Source organism: Thunnus maccoyii, chromosome 2 (assembly GCF_910596095.1).
Source record: "Thunnus maccoyii chromosome 2, fThuMac1.1, whole genome shotgun sequence".
NCBI classification, from domain to species: domain Eukaryota; kingdom Metazoa; phylum Chordata; class Actinopteri; order Scombriformes; family Scombridae; genus Thunnus; species Thunnus maccoyii.
In genome coordinates, this window is record NC_056534.1 from 14,298,261 (window position 1) to 14,322,521 (window position 24,261).

At 41.3% G+C, this 24,261-nt stretch overlaps 1 protein-coding gene across 3 annotated transcripts in view; it reads right to left on the reverse strand.

Annotated features, from left to right (window-relative positions):
* Nucleotides 1-24,261, reverse strand: part of LOC121910610 (hedgehog interacting protein) — a 36,292-nt gene that overhangs the window by 9,736 nt on the left and 2,295 nt on the right. For 2 of the 3 annotated variants that reach the window (XM_042431861.1, XM_042431865.1), the window contains exons 2-11: nucleotides 22,101-22,293; nucleotides 17,002-17,143; nucleotides 14,467-14,668; nucleotides 7,516-7,667; nucleotides 5,829-6,002; nucleotides 4,883-5,026; nucleotides 4,614-4,732; nucleotides 3,110-3,233; nucleotides 2,060-2,205; nucleotides 626-707 (exon numbers count right to left, since the gene is read on the reverse strand). In XM_042431861.1, coding sequence (XP_042287795.1) covers nucleotides 626-707; nucleotides 2,060-2,205; nucleotides 3,110-3,233; nucleotides 4,614-4,732; nucleotides 4,883-5,026; nucleotides 5,829-6,002; nucleotides 7,516-7,667; nucleotides 14,467-14,668; nucleotides 17,002-17,143; nucleotides 22,101-22,293 — 1,478 coding nt within the window. Of the gene's footprint in view, nucleotides 1-625; nucleotides 708-2,059; nucleotides 2,206-3,109; nucleotides 3,234-4,613; nucleotides 4,733-4,882; nucleotides 5,027-5,828; nucleotides 6,003-7,515; nucleotides 7,668-14,466; nucleotides 14,669-17,001; nucleotides 17,144-22,100; nucleotides 22,294-23,886; nucleotides 23,960-24,261 lie in introns of those variants that run through there. The other variant, XM_042431874.1, reaches the window with a different exon arrangement.

Consider the following 24,261-nt stretch of genomic DNA (forward strand, 5'->3'; position numbering starts at 1 on the left):
GCTTAAATAAAGTAAGTGGAAGTTGCTGTACTTGATAACAGGTGCCAATGTGTTTTTCTTACTCTCAGCAGAATAAACCCTGCTGTCAAATGTTCCGAAAATAACCAGCAGGCAAACGTTACCAGAGTGAACACGGCCAGCTAGTCAGTGTTGCTGTTAACATAACTTTACACTAAGATTTTGAAATGTCATGCTTATTCTCCAGTTATTGCTCAGCATTTGTTTTGGCGGAGGCAGGTGGTCATATGACATCTTGTTTACGAGCACAAAGGTTCTGGTCAGAGTGATATTTTAAATGTGAGTGAAGGGACATTTGAAAGAATGAAAACAGAAAAGACATCACTGCTGTGACTGTAACCATAGATCCATGGTTACATGAACCATAAAACAAAACCAACATGGAATTAGGGATGGCGGGCTCTAGTTTGCTTGAGTCTCATTAGATGGCATGTACAAGTACTGATGGATCATTTACTTACTGAACTGAGACCCAACTATGTACCAAAGCCGTCAACAAAAATATGATGGCTGACAGAACATGGCTTACTCAAAGCCCCTTTCAAAATGTGAAACAAACCACCCCCCAAGAAAAAAAAAAGAATTGTACTTATTGAACTTCTTGTACCTTTTGGGGTCCACCAGCTTGTAGAGCTTCCCACTGTGTGACTGCGCCATGCTTTTACTGCTCGCTAGTATGTAAACTTCACCTGAAAAAGAGGAATAGTCACATGGAAGTGATCCATCTGCATGATTTGCATTATACTTTTTAATATGTTGCATATGTCCCAGTGATTAACCTTTGTGCTTGAGGACACAAATGAGTGCAATTACACCACAAGTCCATGCAATGCATGTGCAGTTGGACTGAGGAGAGGAAAGGAGTAGAGACAAGAGGGGCGAAGACAAGAGAGGAAAAAAGGAGACAAGAAGACACAGCAGGAGAGGAGAGGAGCGTTAAGAGGACATGAAGATGAGAGGAGAGTGAGTGTAGCTAAAGCTTCTGCAATGCTGCACTTGCCAAAGAACCTTAAGAAAGAGTTTAATGGGACAATTGGATACTCATGACTGGGAACCAGGCGGATAATTTAATGAGGAACAAGCCCGCAAGAAAATTCCATAAGGGGACAAATTGTAAACATGTGTCTGTGGGGCCCATACTTTGGGACACACGCCCACCCCTCCACGATTCTTGCACCACTTGCAAATCATGATCAAATGCAGCAATCTTTAAATACCTCTTCAAATAATAACTCCAAGACCTGGCAAGAAGCGTGATCAAACATTTCTGATGGCTGTGTGAGTGATCCACATCACATGTTCATTTTAAATCAGAAACATCAGAGCTGACAGTTAATAATTCTGTGAGTGTCTGGTGGGGGTCCAACTGGTAAAAATGTTCTGTATCTTATTAGTGTGCTCACCTCAGCTCACCCCACCTTATCTTAATGCTGCAGTCCCACAGGTAAACAGTAACACATCTCACTACCCATGCAAAACACTGCCTTGTAGGTGGCCCAATACGCAGGGGTGGGTCTTTGGAGTATCAGTGCTATCTTATGGAAATGACAATTAATCCAAAAGGAAGTACACACTATTTAATATCCTGTTGGGAATGTGCCATTGACGTAGAGTCGCAGAGTTATTAGTTTCCCTGTAGTTTGAGTGGAACTTCCTGTTGGCTCAGAGTGGCAATTTCCAAGATTTTCTATCTTGTTTCTATGCATCACCTACTGTTCGTGTAAAACATTACAAACATCTTGTTAAATAACCAACTGGGAAATTCCTCACATGGAGGTTTGATGTAAATAATGTAGCACTGTTAAATATACAACACAATGACCGTAAGCCATGATTTTTCCATAGTTTTGACATCTGTCATTTGGAGTCAACAAGCTTTCAAAGGTTCATTTTGAAAAACCTCAATGTGCCTTCAGATAATATATTAACACACAGATGTCACTCATGTGGATATAGTGAAATTAGAACAACAAAGGAAGAGAGAAAAGACAGAGAAGGCCAGATTGAAAATCCGAGATTTATCTATCATCACCCTACTAACCCAGTTCATCTTCTCCAAATCCCAAGATGTGTCCCACAAGCATAGAGCCACAGGAACCAGCTGAGCCCAGACATAGAGCTTTCTCCAGCCACTGTTCACCAGCTGCTGATGTTGATAATGAAGACTTTTGCAGGATCCGCAGGTTACTGAGACAAACAAAACACACAGGATAAACTTAATGTTCAATTACTGCGACCATTGCTTTGTCTGTATATCTAATGTAGACTATTATATAATACTGTATGTTATCTACAATACATTATATGCACATTTCTTACATTTATAATTCATTGTACAAATGAGACATACAATGCCGTTTATTTGCAGCTTAATTGGCTAAGTCAAAGTTGAGATCTGGAAACAAGGACAACTTTTACTTCCTGTTACATGGTTCACTGACCCATCTTCCTTTTCCACCCCATGTCCCACATGGTGTTATTTAAGACCTCGGCTTTTAGTTTCAAAACAAACATCATCCCGGAGCCTTCACTTAGCCACAACAATATGCCCCCAAATTGTAATGAGGCACAGAATTAACCGACCACACATTGTTTTAAACGCAGTGCCAACTCCTGATATTGTACTCCCCCCCCAACTATTTACTTCCTTTGTTTACTCAAGCGTCAGTGTTTGACATCAGCAAAGTAGGATGAATTACAAACCAAAGAAAAGTGTGAACAGCACAGGGCAGGATGTCTAATCTCCATTTACACAGTTTGGGCTGAGCCGTAGTGGTGACAGTAACATAAAACTTGTTTTCCCCCACGTGGATGGAACTTTGTGTTTACTTTGGCATAAGCCCACGCTAGGGACAGATTTTTCAGTGTGAGAAGAGAAGGAAGAGTCATGTTGATCTCGATAAGACTGAGGATGGTTCTAATAACTCATAAATCGACTGTACTTGAACGTCAAAAGAATGAAGCCACTGCAATGTGTACAGCTTTCTGACATCCAACTATGTAGGGAGTCTAGATTTCACAACATGTAGTAACTTAATTTTTTTGTTACATCGTTAATCAGCACTGTGTGGAGTACATTGGTTGTACTTACCCGTTTTTATCTCCAAATACATAACTGCCATACAGTCTTCTAGACTGGCAGCCCCTGTAGATAAAGCCCCCCACAGGTGGTGCTCCTCCACTGGACTGCAGGTCATAGACAGAAGGCTCATTTTCTACAGAGGGACAAGGAGACAAAGGTCTGATTTATATTGCTTTCAGTCCTGCTGCCTGCCAGTCATACAGTGGTGCTACCATATTCTGCATGCATGCATCACTAGCAGAAAATGTGTTTTCATAGAAGCAATCTATTCCATCTCACTGAGATGAGATAATGTAATAATCAGTATATGCATCAATCTGCATCCTACAAAGGTTGCTACCATCTTTACTTAAGGGTGTATTATATTTTATTCCAACAGTAATAAGTGTTGTTTTGTTTGCACTGGAATAAAAAAAAAACTATTAATGTTTACTTCATTTTGTCATGAGTCCATTCCACGTAATGGTTGTGTGGTTCCTATTAGCTAGACTCACTTCAATAAGTAAAAAGGAGAACAGAGTGAATCTTGACTTAAATGGGGCAGCAATATAATTGAAGACTTCTTTCATGGCAGCCAACTTGGACCTTCAAATGTCTCTATCAAAACTAGAATGTATTTTTCTTTTATTCGTAAGTGTGATGTTGAGGCAATACGGCATGTTTTCTGGATTACAGTTGCCTTGGCAAAGGGAAACATGAATGGAGGTTTGAGGCCTTTAAAAATTTATGATCCAAGACTTGGTGTGCTCATTTCCCAACTGTTATCACTTTAGAGTTTGGGTAACTGGCTAAATCAGGCATCAGGCCAGGAGGAGCATGAATCTCTGACAGGAAGAGGCGCATTGATTAAATTGGAGTGAGAGATCAAGGTTGAAGGATAAATTGGGGTTACTAAAGCAACACTCAATGTGGCAAAGATAACTTGAAATTAAGTAATTTGAAACAAATAGCTGTAATTTTTTCTTTGTGAAGAGAAGCAGGGTAAGCATCGTCAAGGCGTTGCTGGTATCGATTATATTCTCAATGTGAGACGAACAAGAACCCCTCTCAGCTGTGTTTTCAACAATGCTAAACCATCATCTAGACAGTTATTGTTGTTGACAGCTTTAAATCTTACTTGTGGACACAATCTCACATTCCCCTGGCAAATCCACACTCTACAAGGGGGAATCGTTCTAGATCACATCATTTTTACATTTAACCTTCACTGTCTCTGCATTCAACCCAGTGTGTTTCTAAACTTGTTGCCAAAACACCATGTTCTTACAAAATGAAAGGCATTTGTAAAAACAGATGTCATTTTCAGCAGAATCAATATGAAAGGTTAGACAAGAGGTTGATGTATTTTCATTTTTTTCTTGAGACGTAATTCCATCAAAAAAAAGTCTCAGGCAAAGGATACACTCATTTATTTATATCATGAGCTGTATTAACAGCACAAAATAATGAACTCAAATATAAAAAAGTCATCAGCATTTTTGGAAAAAACTTAAGGAAAAACAGAATAACTCACCGTAATCTTTTCCCTTTGTAATCTCCAATATTCTTCCTGCTGATGAGTTCTTGCCACTGGCATCTGTACAGAGGATCAGGAGACTCCCATTGTCTGTCTGAAGCCGATCCACTGCACACCTACAGAATACATAATGCCAGGAATTAATATAGGGGAACTAGAAGTAATTTTCAATCAGGTGTAGTAGCCTTTTTTTCAGAAATAGTAAATACTGTGTTTATCTCTTCAGTGTGATGCCGTTGAAGTGTCCCATCAAGTGTTCGACTCACCTGCCTGGGTCATGTAATCCATGGGCAAAGATTTCAGGTGGCTGGTTGGTGCTGTTGAAGTATGGATTGTTCCGTGGTATGGAATAGGGTGATGTGCAGCAGTCCGTGTCCACATCGACCCTTAGGACGGACCCTGTGAAATCACTGCATTCAAACACACAAACAAAATACACCTTCACAATGGTAGGAGCTAGGAAAGGATTCAATCTTGGGGCACACAACAGCACTTGGCAGGGTTTCCGACAGTGTCTGAGTTGACCTCCTGTTGGGGTTAAGCATTGGGGATTTTTTTTTTTTAATGTATTTTAAGATGTTTTCTAAACTAAAATGTGTTATAAAAGTAGTGTAGCTCCTTTATGGAATAGCTCAGTGCATAGCGAGTGTGAGGTCGAGAGAGAGAGCTTGTGTGTGTGTGACGGTAGGGCTGCGGCGACACTGGTCTGCAGCATACACAGACGTGGGGACGAGCCAGAGGACGACTGCTGCTTAGAACCAGAACCGGCATAACCTGCCTGCCATCCGGAGAGAGACACGCTGAGAGCAGACTGAGTAGGCAGAGAGCAGGAGAGTTTCTGCCGAAAACAAGCACAGAGACCCGGGGAGGCATGAGAGCAGCTGCTCACTAGCAGCTACGTGTGTTTACAGCAGAGAGCAGGCGGGAGGACAGAAGTCTCTCTCTGCTACTCTGTGCTGCGACTGTGCTGCTGCTGTGGACAGTCACGGAGCAGACACTCTCAGTGTAGCGTATGTAGTAGTTAGTTAGGTTTTTTTTGATGAACGTGGGCACTGATACGCAAAAATGAACTAAATGGGTTTTATTTCTATAAAAAAAGAAAGAAATGTAATTGGTTTATCAGCCTGAACACCGTGTATCACCGGTAACAACTTTTCTGGCGGAAACCCTGCTTGGTCATCTAAACCACAATTCTTTGACCTCTTATCTCACCTGAGTCCATCCATCTCCTCCATATCATCCAGAGTGATCATGCCATCTCCCAGGACGATGTGCAACAGGCCATCAGGGCTGAACAGAAGTTGACCGCCTAGATGTTTCCTGTGCAGCTCTGCCACTTCCATTAGCACCCGGACCGTCCTGGTGTCCACTTGGTTTGGGTTTTTCCTGAAGAAACACATCATTGTCACTGACTTTCTGTTACTGGGGCGCAAAAATTATAGTGGCTACACTACAAAAAGACTTATATTTATCAAAAATATCTAGAACATTTCTACACCTACAGTATATGCTTCCATACAGTCTCATATAAATATTCAAAGATATACATTGTAGTATGGTCTTAGTAAGTGGCTTTTGTGTGGCCCAGAGTTGGCTCAAAAGTATGTTGATTAGGTTAAGCGCCACTAAAAAAATGTGGTGTAATGTTTTGAAATATGCAGTGTAGACATGATTTTATAAATGAGGACACAATGATTGTCTTTAATTGCTTTAAAGAATAATTCTGTTAGTGGGATGATACCATGGTAACGGCAATAAACGCTGACATGACATACCAAATCAAATCCAATAATTTTAAAAGTTTGTTGTCTGAAGACGTTGAGTCTAAATCTAAAGCAAATACAGTGGGTGGGAGATGTAACACAGACTTCCAAATGTTGCACAATTTTCTAGTGCAAAGTGAGGATTTGGCTTCACAGTATCAGCAACAAATATTTCATGATGTGTTGTTTTGGGTAGGGTGTTTAAAGTCCTGCAATTTTTTAAAAAAGGAGCTTGCCAAAGACAAAAAAATACTCTACTCAAATACTGTCATTTCTCTATTGGACCCTCAAATTACAGACTATATGCTGCAGTCACCAAGACTGCATGCCAAGACTATAATTGAGATTAGATCATTAAATCAAACATACACCTGTGATTATGCAAAATAAAATGTGTCATTTAAACACGTTCGTGAGAAAAGATTGTTCTCTTAATCACAGGTCATTGTGAAAGTAGTGTGAAGTATCTACACAGCAAAAGGCAAAACACTGCTTTCATCACAGGGTTTCATCATAATGAATGACCATACCATATTCAGCAAAACACTACACACAGAAAGTTAGTTTGGTGAGACGTGTGACCTACTTTCTAAATCCTTTGTGTGCCCTTCAAGCTTTTTATTGTGTATACTGTATCTGTATCTGTGTCTACTGACAAAAATATGTCAAATCAGTGTTGTTGGCTTTTAATAGTCAATGATAGAATCAATCCCTTCAGCATTTCATGATCAGGAAGTTTCTGTTTTGTCCTATTTTTATACATTTTATCTTATTACATTAAAAAAAAGCTTACAATTTTTACAACATACATCATTTTAAGTATTCAGCAATAAATATACAAATTAAAGCTTCTTTTGAAAATGTGGCGATGTTCACCAATTTTCATACAACACTTCTAATCACAACTGATGACATTATAAACTGCCTTGTATTTTTTTTAAATAAAGATACCTTAAAATAATCTTGTTTAAACAAGTAGGCTTTGTATGAAGACATGCATGGCCAGGCTATGATAATCCACAGTGGTAAATAAATAAGTTGCTATGTAGACTGTGAGGCAGCTGAGGTTTTGGTGTCCTTTCAGGCAGTAAGCAACCTATATTTAAGGTAGATTTGGCACACACTTCTCCCATTACCTTGAAACGGTGTATTCAACCACACGGAGAATGTGGTCGTGTGGTCCTATGGCCCAGCGCTCTTGGTTGGTGGTGTAGGAGACGTAGAGCTTGCCATTCTTCTTGTAATTGGGGTGGAATGCCAGGCTTAGCAGGCCTCTTTCATCTCCACCCTGCAGTCAGATGAGAAACACAAAAGATCCAGGAGTTAATTATGTCCCTCCTCAGCTTCTGCTTGGCTGTGTGGGGTTGGAATCACCCCCCTCGGCCATCTTCATCATCACCAAGACCACTACATGAGACCCCAACACACCCATCACCCCCTACCTCCTTTAATTCTTCAACCTCCCTAATCCCCTTTTTTATTTATCCATCACATTCCCTTTCACACCCCTGCTATTCTCTCATTCTTTCTTTTTCTACCCTCGCCTGTTTCACTTCACACCTTCACCAACCTCCTTGAATATACCATTACCAACCATTATAAAGCATTTGACTCTGGGTAGAGCTGCACCTCCTCTACAACCCCCCGCCTTTACCCAGTCTTCTCTGCAGCCTGGTTATGTGCGCTTGTCCTCAGGGTCGGGGGCCCCTGTGACGCCCAGGCCCTCCCGGTGGCCTCCATTGTGCAGTGATTTGTGTGTGTAATCTTTGGGGGATATCCGTGAATGCTACGCTGAGTGGCTGAAAGAATTTATTAGCTCACTCACAGTTCATAGAGAGCACAAAAGTGCAGAGTGCTTCAGTCCGTGCTTTTTGCTCCCTGTCCCCTCGTTCCTTCCTGGTTTACACAAAATCCATGCAAAATTTGAGGCTTGGAAGGGGGGAGGGGAAACAGCGTAAAAAAGGAAAAATGAAAACCTAAACAAGGAAGGAGCTGCCAACTCCCACTGTCTTGGCAACATGTTTAGAAAACATCTAAATTGCTTGTGTAATATGTAAACCTTTGTCTCACCCCGGAGGCAGCTACATCAGTTGTCACTACCCTGGTGGTCCTCCCATCATAGTTAGCTGTAATAATCAGCTATAGCATTTCATTCCCTAGGCAAAGCAAGCCAGGTCGGCCCTTTTTTTTTTTATGTTGTACTCTCCCTCACTATTTTTTCTTGACAAAAGAATGAACAGAATGCTAGGCTTAGGTGTGAAGACTGTTTATAACGTGGTCCCCATGTGATTGTATCCCTCCAAAACAGCTTGATGTTCTTCCTTGATTCCTTTTTTTTTCACTAAGAAAGTTTAAAAAAGGAAAACAGAACATCATGGGAAGATGATGTCTTACTCATGGCAAACAAACAAGCATCATGTCCACAATTAACACAGCTGCATCATCCGTCAGGTATTTCCTCTGGGGATGGACCAATTGCATTTTTCTTGGCCAATTCTGATTGCCAATTTTTAAAAAAGCCTGAACTGCCAATACCGATTCCAGCTGATACTGATTTTCTTTAGTTTGATATATTTTAACAGTTTACAAAAACAAATTAATTAATTAATTTAAAAAATGTACCTGTTTTTTAATAAACTTAATGATCTGCATATAAAACACTAAACAGCTTTAACAACTTCTCCAAATGAAAATAAAATAAAGTGTACCAAGTTCCATAACCTTAAGACATTTTTTCTACTTTTTCAAATGAAATTAAAATGCAGAAGTTTACAGTTTACAACTATGTAGAATTCCCACACAGAAGACAATCTATCTCTGACCGGCTTTTTTTTAAGTGCGTATGTGCAAAAGAACAGAGCGAATAAGGAAACTGACCTGATAAATACAATAAAAACATACTGTGAAATGCTGAAGAGAGTAAAAACTTTATGTTCTACATGCTCCTTGAAGAACGCTTAATTTTATGTTAAAATTATCTACAATGAAATTGGGGATTTCCCAGGGTTTGGCAAAGCTCTCGGGGAAATTCCCATTTTTATCCGAGATTATGTGAAGAGGCCGACTGACCTGTTCTCTTTGGCAGATGGGTGCGCCAGCTGCAGCATGGTGACCGTCTGAGGGAGGTCGTGGTGGGGGAGAAACCTGACTATGGAGAAGTGCATATATACGGAGATTTTGAGTATAATCCGTGTAAGGTAACATAACCTGGTTACTCTCAATAATCAGGTTTCTTGTCTGCATGTTAACGTACTGGCGGAATCGATCAGGCGGAAAATCGTCCAGTTTCGATCGGTGGCTGATCAATCAGTGCGCTCCTAATTCCCTCTCAAAATAGTTACAAAGGAATTCAGAATAAAATAGGTCTTGGTTTGGGCTCTGGATAGGTGTAGTCCATGTGACAGGCCAAGTAACACACATCATAAATTGGTGTACTGGATCTCCCAGTTCTGTTTGGACTGGGCCAGGTCCGGCCCAGTCAAAACAGCAGTGACACAGGCCACATGCGAATGCAAAAGACATGACTCCTTGCAAAGGAATGTACTTGAAGTACCAATGAGCAACAACAGAAACCCACATGATAAGCCACACGGGTTCAATCAATCTGAATATGAAGTGAAATGTTGTGAAAGTTGACAAATAAATCTCCACCCAAAAAGGCAGAGCTTCTCTGCAAAGATTTATGAATACTACTAAATGTCAGATTATTGAAGTCAAATAAAACAGGAGTTATGTGGGAGAGGATGCAGCACACTGTGCAGCTGGATGTGAGTCGGAGCAGAGGTGACTGCACTTTGCCAAAGAAAGTCACAAGGTTTCATCTTGGGAAGAGAAATTCTCGCCCTCACCTTAAAATGCTGGATTCATATGTTGGATTTGAGGATACAGTGATCCACATCCCTTAAGTTCGATTCTAGCTGGGGATCTTTGTTGCATGTCATACCCATGTCTCTTCTCTTGTTTCCTGTCTGCCACGTCACTGTGACTGTCCAATAAAAGGCAAAAATGCCCAAAAAAGAAAAAAAAAAACAAATTCCAAAAAGGCCTAGATCCGGAGTCAAAAGGGGACCACCAAGATACACAGTGTTTAAATGAGCTGAAATATTAGCCCTCTTGCTAATGACTAACTCCTTCAGCAGCAGGCGAACAGCAGAGCTGGCACCAGAGCCATAAGAAACAAACACTGCATCAGAAAGCCTTTCACTGCAGAGCCAGTCCATGGTTGATTAAAAGAAGACAAAGTGCCAACCTGTGGCTCCTGAGCATTGATTATTGTAAAACTGCTGCCAAAGCTGCAGTAGGTAAGATATTCTTGGCACGCCTCAAAAACTAATGTACTGTACAAACAAGCTAATTTAGAGAATGGACAAACTGCAGGTTTCACATACTGTCAGCGGCAAAGCTACTTTTTGATGTGGGTTTAGTTAGATTTAGGGGCCTGCCATCTCCAAGTTTCTATCTATCTATCCAACTGTACAGACTGCTGTGTCAACTTAAAACACATTCCCTCCATTTTCCCTTGAACATCTTTGTCTTTTTTATGATCATTATGATCATTCATCATTCTTCCACAGCCGGGCAGGGGGTTCTGATTGAATCTCTCATGAGGTATTATCTCTTCATTTTTCACAAACACCTGCCTCTGCATTCCTCTTTTCCCTCCAATTCTGTTCTCTGGGGCTCCAGCTTTGGCACTGTCAAAGGTTTGGCGTCGTTCCACAGAAAGCTGGGAAAGTGAGGTGCAGGGATGAGGAGCGGTTGTTATCTCACATCTCACGGTGCATTACATGGAATGCTGACCCTGTCTGAGTGGTGGAGGCAGTGACACACAACGCTACGATTTCCAATTCTGCAGGGGCAGCTGTCTTTTGAGTCCAGTGACGCATGTGTTGGCTCATGCATTGTTAGCCCTGAACCTTTTGATCCTCTCTGGCTCGTGGGCATTCCTCTACCGAAAGACATTCCACATGAGTTGATTGGAGCAAAACAATGTCTACGCCCTTCACTCAAAGACTACCTGAAGCATCTACACTCACACTTCCCTCACACACGCCTCCTGTGTAGTATTCTTGTTTCACTTTTCTCTTGTGCAATGAAAATTGTACTGTTAAATCTCCAGTGCAGCCTCTCCACCTGTTGATATATAAATCCAGCGAAAAGCACACAACAATCTCATAATACATTAATCCTTCCACCCCAAGAGTAGACTCTTTCCTATCCAAACGTAATCCATTATCTGGCCATAAAGTTAATAGAAAGATGATTTCAGCTTTCAGTAGTAGACATCCCACTGTTTGAGAATAATAGTGAGATCAGCATGAGTTGCCTCTAGTCGGAGTAAATAGTAAAGATGAGTAAGGCCACTTATTTTCAGCCCTGAGCCTCTGATGGCCGCTGAGAATGCAGAGCAGCTGTCAGCGGAGCAGGGACAAAAAGAGTAACATGCTGTGACTTATTTGTTTTAACTGTGAAATATTTTATTGCAGGGCCCTGTTACAAAGGCTAATACATGTCAGTGGACTGTCAGCTTTGCATTACTGCTCGCAGATGTCTTCATTTATAAAACTCACTGTCACTTTCACACACGCTACTCCAGGGTGTCTTTTCTAAAGCTGTGCAGTGCAAGATGTCGTCATTATTTGAACAGAGGCTACAGCTCGGCATCAGAGTCTGCAAATAGCACCAGACACCACAGACTATAAGGAGGTTTTAAATCAAAAAGCATCACTGTTGGCTTCAAACTATAGCATCTTAAAACTGGTTGCGTTGAGAACAAATCCAGACAAGTTCATGCATAATTCTAGTTGTTGTCATGTTTAATTATGTTCAAAACTTTGCCACTTACAACTCTATAAAGCTTTACATACAGTAACTCTTGTATGCTGGAGGCACTGCTCTCCAATAAAACATGGAAACTAAGGATATGAGAGTCGAACACTACCTAAACCACAAGCTTGTTTGTTTGGCATGTAGAATGAAAGACGTACTATTTTGTACTCAAACTCATGAGATTTCCATAAAATCTGAGCATAATCAAAACGACCATAATTTGCTATTTTGAGGCACAGACAAGAACGTTTTCTTTTTCTTTTTATGTGCCTGAAAATTGGTGAAAAAAATGTACAAAGAATATCCATATTGGTATTTGACTCAAAAAAACCCCAAAACTATTAGTCAAGCTCTCATAAGAACAGTCAAAATCTGTTACATGCAAAAATTCTGAACTGCATCCTGCAGCAAGCCTCTGTCCAATCAGGAGGTTTGTCCACAATTTACCAATCGTGTTAGAGGTGTGTGAATGTGAACCAGTTGGAGAAACCACTGTGATGATGACATGGGTAGTGTGTGTGTGTGTGTGTGTGTGTGTGTGTGTGTGTGTGTGCGTGGTGGGTGGGGGGGACTGGAGTATAGAGATTGAATTTCAGGAGACGAACACCCACAGCGCAGCTAGGAGCCCACACCACCACAGCACAGCATTGTTTCTGTGCAGTTCAGCTTAATTGGCACCGGGGGGATCCATGGAAGGAGGGGGATAGAAGAGCAGGAGGAAACACAGAACATTACAATCAAAGCATGTGCATGGGGCTGATGATAAACCCGTTATCTACCCTGTCTCCTGAGGGCCTGGGTTCCTCTCTCTGTATAAAGGCAGCTCCATCCTGTTGATGCTGCCAGTAAACACCTTAGCCCTCCCCTGGTCCTGTCCACCCCGTGTGGCTTGGAGCCCGTTCTGGCAGCCAACATCACAGAATAGGACTCCTGGGGCCTGCCGGGGATCGAGCCTCGTCTAATTGTCATAATGATCACTTTATCCACAACCAGTTGGGATTGAATGATGATAAGAGAGCAAAGCAGAGCGGGGAGAGCATCCCGCAGGGGGCAGTTGCATATTCAAATGCTGTGCTCCGTTTGACTCCTTGTAAGCAAAGGGTCTTGTCAGTGGAGGAGCAGGAGGCATGCGTGATAGATAAACTTCCTGTCTGGGAGTGTGCCCCCCAAACATCCCAGCTTCATCATCTCCTTGGGCCATCTGAACAATTTCCGATCAATTATAAAATTCAAAATCTGAGATGCAGTAAGGGTTATGGATAAAAAATAAACATCAAGACATTACCCGGAAAATAACAAGGTCAGATACCCAGATAGATTCCTTTAAGCAATTATAAACAATTTCTAAATGACACCCCAATATCCTCCCATGTCCCCTCTTTTAGCAGGCAGACTTTCATGATGGCAGGGGGTCAGGTAGACAGCACTGATTCCTATCAGAAGTACAAACACATCAGTATTTTCAGCCGCTCTCTCAACATATGTTACTAAACCCTCATTACTTTACACTGAGGGAGCAAAAGAGACATTGTAGACATTGGATAAAAAAAACATTGTCTTTGTGAAGTGAATAAAAAGTGTGGACAAGGTAACAATTTAAACCTGAGAGGCACTTGAAGAGGTGCTACTACATGTAATCATGGCTGAGTCATTCTAATCATCATGTGAGGTATAAAGTCAGTCAACATGTGCGGTATTGGGTAAGTCACCATGTGGAATATTAGAATCCTGTGTGGAACAATGTGGGAGAGATTAAGAAAGCCATTAACCCATCTTGTGAGAATTAGCAGAAAATTAGCAGTGAGCACAATGTGTGCTGTATGTACAGTTAATTAGCAGATAATAGCGTAATGATTAGCTGCGATCACATTTGATGAATGACTGCTTGTTTGGTGTAATTATACAATTCAATACTAATAGTGCGCAGGCACCACTTTTAAGGGATTTGTCTTGGCTGGAGATGTTCCTCTCAGTCAAACAAAATAGGTCACTGGTATTGTACATTTTCTAGAATAAGGTATTAATGTGGTAGAGCTTTAACACATAGGTGAAAACAATCCTGTTGTAGAGATTGGTGTTAAGGCTCTATTGCATTAAGTCCTTATTCTAGAAATGTACAGCACCAGTCATACAGTCAGCCAAGTTTCTTTCTTTTTCTCTTTCCTATTTACATCTGTGCTCCAATTCTATCCATATTATCCCCTCCAACACTGTTAATCCTGCCAGTGTTAACAACATGAAGGCATTCTCATTCCTACCTTCAGGCCGCTTTGTACTATCTTGTGGATGTCCAGGAAGGGCTCCTTGAGCAGCTGGAGCTCATGAGTGAGTATCCTGACAATTCCCTCCCTCTCCAGGACAAAGAGCCGCTGGGATCCATCCCCACAGTGCACCACAGCCACCGGCTGCCTCAGACCACTCAACACCTCCTGGGCACAGTAGCAGTTGTGTTTGTGTTTCCTGGGTAACATGGGAGATACAAAAGGTCAGACACTGATTGTGGTGGTGAATAATCCAGTTATAAGGTAGAAGGGCATGGGAGAATTTGAAGTAGTATGAAGAAGGAAGCATAAAATAATCAGCAATAAGATTAACCTAAAATTACTTTTTTATGAAACTGACAATGATTGGCAGACACTTTCTTAATTGATAGCCATCTGAAAAAAATCTGAATTAATTTAATTAAATATTACTCCTGTCTAGGTTATCAAGTACTTGAGATTTGTCTCAACTGACAAAACTAGCAGGTGCTCCTCTTTCATTCTTTTTTTCAGTCTTTCATTGCATTACCTTTTTACAGTCAAGTGATGCATTTTACTAAGGCTCAATGAGCTTTTTTCTCAACTTTGCTTTTGAACTAATTTGGTGACTTGTCGTTCACCAAGGTGGGAGGAAAAGCACAGAGGGAAGAATGTCACTGGCAATCCAAACACATTGCCATTTGAGTATCAAGATACACATTTTTTTGCACCATCTACTATCTAGCTTAGACCACAATGCATCTTTCAAACGCAACAGCTTGTGTGCTGTATGAAGGCTTTCTGTTGATTATGTCCCTCTACAGCCATCGGAAGGCACCAGGTAAACAGTGTTTTCACTGTTTAGTCTCTAATCTGATAGTCTTGTATTGACAAAATCTCTACCCCAGATTAAATCCCCTTGATTAAATCTTGTACAACAGCACCATACTGTTGCAAACTAACCATACAAACCTCTGCCCTCTCTGTACACCAATCTGGCTGGTTATGACTCAGAATTCCACATATATTCCTACTCTACACTTTACTCCTGTGCGGCCAGAGGTTTTGCTAATTATAACATCCTCAGGATCCACTGGACACGTACATATTTTATTCAGTGCCAGAAAAAATGAAAAATATTTTTAAAAAAGGGTTCCCACCAATCTTCTCATCTTCACCCAAAAATACCAGATTGTCAGGACACCCGTTGTGTGCATAATCTCTGACTTTTCTGAAGTGTCTGACAAAAGTAGTGCAGGAGGTCCACACAAACCAATGCACACAGCTCACTCTGGAGGTGCCCAGACAAACCTGTAGAGACTCAATCCAGACCCCCTGCCAGTTCTCCCACATTCGAACACGGCCAATTGGGGCCATTTGATCGCATGAGCAACCTCAAGGGAACCACTACCGGGAAACAACCCTCCGGTCACTGTGGTTTTTTGGTAATTAGCAAGAGCAAACTCATCTCTCATCATCTCATTTCATTTCTCATATCATTTGACTGCTCTAAATTCACATTTGCAACTTTCCATCTCCCAACAACAATCTCATTTTCTTTTCGGGAGAAGCTGTACTGGACTCTCAACTCCATTACCTAGTATATAATCAGTGGATCATGGAGCAAGGGGCATTGATATTAAGCAGGATGATACAAGCTGATGTGACTGGCCACAACTACTATCCAAGTAACACACCCACTGGTGATGTATGATGATGGATTCTTACTTTTACTTTTCCTATTATCCTGTTTTCTATGTGCTCCCAGGGTGAGCTATGCACCACCAGCCATGAAAATACCAAAAAGTTTACGACCGTTCCCTCTGTGCATTGTGCAAAGAACACATGGCTGCGCCTTGATTCCTAAAAACAAAGTCCATAATGTTAGCCAATAACTGTGACTTAATTTTGGCACTTTCTCCTTTTCCTAATGGAAGAAAGTCCTGCTCACTGTGATTTACCAAAGTAAACCTCTCAGACAATAAGGTGCAAAAGCGACAAATCAGCCCCTGACTCTCTACTTTTGGAAGTTATTTAACTAAATGTTGGTTGCTGCTATTCAGGTGCACATGCTGCCTAGTCTTCTTGCCTCAGGGAAAACAGATGAAAGGCATCCCCCCATGGACAAAAGGGCAAAGCCCTCTGTGATGTAAAGACCTTTGCAGTGAGGGAGGCAACCAGAATGACGCAGGATAAGCATTTTCATTATCTGAGCAAAGCTGAGCAAAAGCACTCTGGACAAACTTTAGGATTAGAGGAGAGATGGCATGGCATTTCTGTCTGAAAGTATGGACCATGTCAAAATGGACCAGTGAACAGGGCACATGTGACTGAGGCTACACCTGTTGCTACAAAAACATAAAAATCACGATTGAATGTCATAAATCTGAACTTGTGAGTACTAATGAAGCCTGAAAAGTGTGTTTCTGCCTCAGTTGGCAGAAACACATTTAACAACCAGCCAAAGCTTATTCAAAATAATAATATGCACATATTCCATAGTGTAACTCAAAACCGAAATGGAATAAAACATGGTAAGAGTCGGCTACAAACCTGATATCTTCTATTTTCTCATCTCCCAAGTAGTTGGAATCTTGCCCTTGTGGTTGCTTTCGTTGAAAATCTGGAAAGCATAGACTGGCATCTCTCCTCCCGTAGTATTGGCAGAACTCATCCACATCGGCTTGGAACAGTTCTAACGAACAAAACAGATAAAGATATAGACAGAGGGTCTTATACTTACTGTAGATAAAGCATACTTAAAAAAAGACTTCATACACTGGACACATGTAGCCAGCAAGAATATCCACTTAACATTCTCTCAAAGTTTTTTATGGTACTTCTGTTCTAGTTCTGTGTGTGCACATTTCGGCAGTGCATGTGGCTGTACTGTTTGTGCGTGCATGCGTGTGTGTGTGCAGGAGAGGAAGAAAAAGTAAGTGAGAGACAGAGGAAGAGAGAAAGGATGTGATGTACTTCTGTGTTGGGGAGGGTTGGAGTTATGCTTGATGAGCCAAACCAAATCCTGGCTAGACTGGTCTGAAATGAACAAGTGAAGAGAAAGTGGGCCAAACCAAATGGATCACAGATTAGACAGGGCTCTGCAGTGAACTGTGCCTCCTCCAGAGAGAAAAAAAAACATTGCATTCTCAATTTTAATTTACACTGACATTATTTTGGTTTGTGAAATGATGCTTGTGCGCTAGCCTTAATTAATACCTATAGAAAAGACACAGAGCCTAGCTTTCATTGAAGTCTGTTCAGCAGCTTAACAGTCAGTAGATGAGGTAGTATTGTGTCATCGGTTATAAATCAGAGCTGTAATCTCCTCTTGACACTAAAAACATCATATATCAACTTGCTCATGGGTCATTTGTGAGTTTGCTCGGTGTCTTGTTGTTTAGCGAGCCCATGTGCCAGCAAACATTCCCGATGTAGTGTTCTTGAGAAAGACACTTCAGCTAGAATAAACTACACATACCTTGGCACAATTATAAGTTCAACAGGCAAGATCTGAGAAACAAAGCAATGAGAGCCTTTTAAATGGACATCCCATTTTAACTGTCCAAAAGTATTTATTCTGTGTTGTGCTACTGTACAACCAGTAATTCTCCAAGGCAGTGAATTTTGGGGTGAAATTTACGCTGAATTGTAACAAACATGTATTGATTGAAACAAAAGAACCATAAAGCCTTGACCTATGATCTGCAACTAAACACTGAATGTACAAAAAAAGCCAACCGGAGTGGTTTATGGACATCCATTGTAAACTGTTTTTGTTTAATTTCTTTTACTGTTATTTCAAGGAATAAAATCATATTCCCATCATCCAGCTGGTCCAGATGTTTTGCTCACACAACCTTAACACACCCCAACGCAAACTCAGTCAAACTATCACCAAAAACAAAATTGATATTGACTGATGTTTCTAATAATGATATCTAGACCTATATGTGAAAAGAGGCAAGCCTCTCAGTTTAACATACAAGCTCTGAGGGATAAATATTTTCTACATGTAATGAAATTACATCCTGAATGTGACAAAAAAGCAAACACAAACTACCATATTTGCTTGAAAAGATCACAAAACATGAAATAATGGTGGCAATGGTAGCAAAATTTAACATCTCATCTCATGACATCTCATAACCTCAAAACAGCCAGTGGGGTGTCACTTTAGCAGGCAATTTGTACAACAATGTTTTAAATTGACAAAGAGTATTCATTTTATTCTCCATGTGCACACAAAATGAGAGATACACCATTTTTCCCTGTTTTAACTCACTGTAGCTAAAACATTTCATTATTCTTTGCTCATAAGGAGCTCTAACTGATCTGTAATAAATAAGACCCAAGCACTTGTTCTATCCTTCAAACAGGTCGGACTGTTTTGTATTACTGAGCAGCACATGGGCACAGCATGTGAAATGAAATAATCAACCTGTTAAATATGGCATGTAATTACAAATAAACAAAATGTTTTCAGGGTGGGAGATATTATTTGCTTGCATTGCCAAGCGAAGACATGATGTTCCCAAATGCTGACTGATTTAGCATGTGAACTCAAGTTAAAAATGCCGTCGCATCATTCCTTGTTTCCTTTTGACCTGCTGGTTTTACCTAAAGTGTTTCAATGCCAGAGTAAAAAGTGATCTGCATAAACACGGCAGTCACACACAGCCAGCCCTCCTGCCAGCACAGTCACAACATTATTCCCAGCAAAAAGCAAAGTGTGCAGTGGATCTCAGGGGCCCTTTGTGACCTAAAAACAATCTTGCCAATATTGTTTCCTTTAGTAAAACCCTCAGAGGACAGAGGATAGCAAATACACCAGTGATAAAAACACAAACAGGACTCTCCCTGTCCCTCCTTTCATCTCCCTCTCCTGCCACACACCGACCACAAGACCTGACCGCACCAAATACTGGAGGTGATAGGATATCCCCTCAAACATCTAAACACAACATGAAGATCAAACACACATAGAAACACACACATACACACACACACACACACACACACACACAGCTCTGGCTATACCACCCACCCACTTGTGTCTGCAGTTATCTTAACCATGCTGGTTGGGGACCTCGGGTGCAGGGTGGGGGGATGAGTGAACAGGGGAAGAAGATATGAAAGAAGAGGAGTACAGGGAAGGTGGGAGGCCTGGAGGCAGAAGTGAGAGTCCAGCCAGTAAATGTCTTTATGGAGAAATGGGGGCTAAGTACACGGCCTAATCAAGGGCTGGTGGGAAGTTTCACGGGAGCAGGACGAAATTTATGGATACCGTAAAGGCTACTGTTTCATTTTAATACCTGTGGTCAGTCCTTTAGAATTAGGACTTTTTAGAAATGTTTGCTGTTACTGCATCGCATCATAAGATTAACCTGCAGACACGATTGCTACTGTTCATACAAAAAATGCATACAACTCTTACGGAAGAAGTTCTCCATGCGACAAAATTCAATTGAATTAACCTGTTTGTATTTAATAAGAGATGTGTTTTGCGAGGTATTGAAAATATGTTCCGTCTTTATTGTACTGCGCCCACTAAAAGAAATTTTAAAAGAGCATGAACAAAGTAAAAGAGAAGAGAGAATCGTACAAAAGACGAGAGAGAAAGAGAGAGGGAGGAGAGGGGGATAAAGGGAGAGGGAGGGGAAGAGAGAGAGATAGAGAGAGAGAGAGAGAGAGAGAGAGCGAGAGACAGAACTCTGTCCATATTCCCGGCTCCCCAGCGCTAAAGTTATACTTCCATCTGGTTATCTTCCAAGGCAACCTGGGTGGCCCACCCAAAGTACTTGACATCTTGATGCACTTCAGCAGTTTTACATACACACAACCTTTGTAGAAAAATAAATGTGTCATTCGTCACCACATATGCTGATCTGTGGAGGGCTGAGGGTGGTGGGGGGGGGTGAGGGGGGGGGGTGAAGAGAGGGAGCACGACAGCGAACGGGAGGGGGGGGGGGGGGGGATTCTTCTCTGGATTCCTCTCTTGAGCTTTTTTGGTTTGACTCCCTAAGCCCATATGTGTGTCTGCTCATGAGCAAGTAATGTAACTCCAGACAAGTCTTCTTCTTCCCTGTTACTATGCTCTGTGGTCTGTGCTCTCGCCAACTTCAACTGTAGTTCAAGTGTTGTACACGATATGCCAGCAGGCCATTAGATGCAGACGAGGATGGACTCAGATGGAATGTATGTGTTTGATATTTGACTTGAGCTGCAGCATACCATGTGGGTGGGTTGCAGACAAGTGTGTTTGAAACTGTTCTCTGTTTGCGAATCTCAGCAGATCTAATCAGTTTGTGGCGACAGAGATTGGAAGAAGACTTGGCTGGAGGAGAAAAGACAGTCAAAAAAGTGTTTGATCATGTTTGGTATGCACTCTGAAGGCACAGGTACCTGTGATCTTGCATCCCTTCAAAGGAAATTCTTCTGAGGACCAAATGCTTTCAGGGGGCAGAAGGGTTCCTATCATTTAACAGTACCGTATCCACAAGGAAAACTGTTGCATCAATTAGTTCTTTTCCCCCTTGTGGAGTCGATTCTGCCATCTCATACTAGAACTCATAGATGACAGGGTCCAGTAAAGCAACACTTCAACTATGTTTAGATTCATGTGAACTTACTACCCCAATGAAAACATACTGGTGGCAGAGAATTAGAGGCAGGTTTTTGAGTGACAGTTTATGTCTGAGGAAGGCAAGGTGCCGAGTAGTCATGTCTAGACCACAGCTAGAGTGCATATGCATCTCGAATACAGAATCAACCCCAGGAGTTGAGTCTGGTGAGCAGTATCCAGGAACAGGTCATAAAATAGTTCATTTTGCTCCAGTTCTTTGGTACACTGGTCAGACTGGGCCTGCTTTTGTTAATACTTGTGAGAAATTTGTTTTCTTACCCACCATTGCAAATCTAATATTTTCCATTCACATGTCAGGATACAGTATGCCTCAAATCTGTGTATTGTTACTACATTCAAGGCCTCCAACAAAGTCCGTTGTTTTGCAAATTTGTGCTGATTAAAATAAACTTACATGATCCGAACAAACAAAACAAAGACAGGAGAACAAAACTTTCCGCACCTGGTGCCATAAACACAGCTAGACTTGAAGACTGCGTCGCAAAAAAGCACAAATATCGCTAGAACCAGTGTGTTAGACCCAGTATGGAGTCTAATCAGCAAAATGGTGTTGTGTCTATATAGGCGGTGTGTGGTGAGGAATTTTACTGATGCATTAAAGTGCAACAGTAAAGCAAGGAGTGAGGCAGCATGCGAGCGAACGGGTAAGACATGCTCAGCAACAAATGGAGGTGAGGTCAGATGAGGTAAGAGTTGGATAAATAAATATTCTCAGACCAGACTACTGACGCACCAGTTCTTGCATAAGTCCAAAAATCTGCCAGAAAAAAAAGCTTCTACGTGTGTCTCAATGAGAAATGAGGCCTGCGGTGAATTTTAATTCATCACAATCAGACGTGTCAGATTCATTTCAAATGCAGGAGAGGCTGAAATGAGCAAGTGTAATATATGCTTACTTTCACTTCCTCTAGTCTAGTGCGTGTGTGTTTGCTTGCGTATCACCAAGTAACCACACAGGGGCTATAATTCACATCACCTTCATGTTCATTATTATCTGTGTAATTACCTGGTATGTGCCCCCTGCAGGTGTAGTAGAACTCGCGGCAGAAGTCCTGGCAGAGCCGGGGCAGGTCTGGCTCCCTGTGTGGCATCTTATCCATGTCCAAGGAGTGGAACAACACCTGGGCATTGGGGGAGCAGCGAGCACACTTGATCTCCTCCAGGAGACGTCCACATTCGGTGTTATTGGTGGAGAAAATCTGGAGACCACACGCAAAAAGGGCCAATGCCTGATTAAAATGGTGGGCTGTTAACTTTTGCCCTTTACTTCACATTGCACAGGCAAGCCAACACGTAGTTTAGGATTAGCTGGACATTTGGTGATATCAACATCATAAACATTACACTGTAGAGTAGGGAGAGTTTAGATTCTAGGGTCCATGTTTGAGATTTTCAACAGCTAGAACTATACAAAATGAGTAGATGTTTTCCAAATGAGTCCAAATTACGTTTTAAGACAAATAAAAGCTCTTAAAGGTTTTTACCTAACTTTTTAAATGTTGGATATGCATGTGTGATTTGTAAAAAGGGTGGTTTTAATTAAATGTTTGGATTGTTCCTATAATAAAAAACACATTTGCCAGATTGCACTTTCCAACTCTCACCAGACTCTCCCATTTAACAGCCTTAAATTAGCCAATCCCACCCCAGGTATCACACAGAAAGTCAGTGATCTAGATACGGCAACACATTCAGATAACAACTGTATGTTAACAACACCTTTCTCCCATATGACACATGCAGATAAAGATACTCTTTTGGCAACAGGGTGTGAAGCAGGACTGGATGTCATAAACCTAGTTCTGACTGCCCAGGACATTACCTTACATGCCACATCTTGTGTTAAACGTCAACATTATCATGAAGTCAGAATTTGAAGAGTTGATATGTGTTAAAGTTTTGTAATGTTAATGTTAGAATTTGGTCTCCTTCTGAATAGTTCACAAAGTGATTTTGTTTTTTTCATTGCGTCTGAAGAAGAGGAGGGAGCCAAACAGTCACTTGCACAGTGTGAAATTCTACAGCATCTCTGCCACAATCTGCATGAGCGCGCCACCATTCACACTGCAAAGGCACTCCAAATTCTCACTATTTACTCATTTCCTCACTAAAATATTTCTTTAGAGTTTTTACAATCTTGTGTACACAATCGGAGAAAAAAAACACAGCTCCTACAACATTTTCTATCCTACTCTAAATACAGTTTCAATCACATTTAATTCTATATCCTTTAAAGTACTCATTTAACATTACAATCGGATCACCGTGTGTGTTCGGAGAAATAAACAACGAAATCCTGTCAGTCACTGTCTGCTTACCCAAGTTCACAAACTGTTAAAGTCAAATTACAATCCCAATGTCTGACAGATCTCAGGGCATGAAATGAATGAACCCAAATAAGAGCCTCAAAGCCTGACTTGGGGTCATTACACAAAAGTACACAAAGAGTTAATCCAAAAGAAATTAGCAGGATTATTTACATAACAAATTAGCTGTAATAAAACACAATGTAATCTGTTTTAGGTCAAGAGTGGTGCTGCTTGGGCAGCCAGGCAGGCAGGCAGGCTGGTAGTGCTTTGCTCTGTGTGAGGTCCATGTGTAAACACCAATTTAGAGATAGACAGGCACATCATTCCCACTCTGGTATCAACAAATTAGCAGTCTGTCGAAGTCAATTAGACCAGAGGACCCAAGGCCAACATAAGGATGCCTTACACTTCCCCCTGACTGCAGAACAAACTGCAACTGAGGAAAAGATTTTCTGTTTAAAAGTTATACAGAGTTTTATTTACCCAACAGGTGGCAGAACCTCTGGCAAAACCTTGAGGGTCGACCTGAAAAGTATACTAACATATATAATAAATCTCTCATCACAAAAGGCATTATAAAAGGTGAAATGAAAAGGGAAAACAAATTCCAGCCCATTGGAGATTCTATAATTAAACTCTGATCTGAATCACATTCATGTTCTATATTTTATCTAATTGTTGACGTTTTCCTCAAAAAGGGAGCTCCAGGCTGGCTATGACCCTGCATGTATGGTGTGTTCCTCTGTCCCTGTGCCCTCTACACTCATGCCATGTAGTGTTGTGGGCATGCCTGCCCTCCTGCTCTAAATTGCCCATTGATTCTGTGTGCCATGGGCTGGCACAAGGTCCACAGAGAGT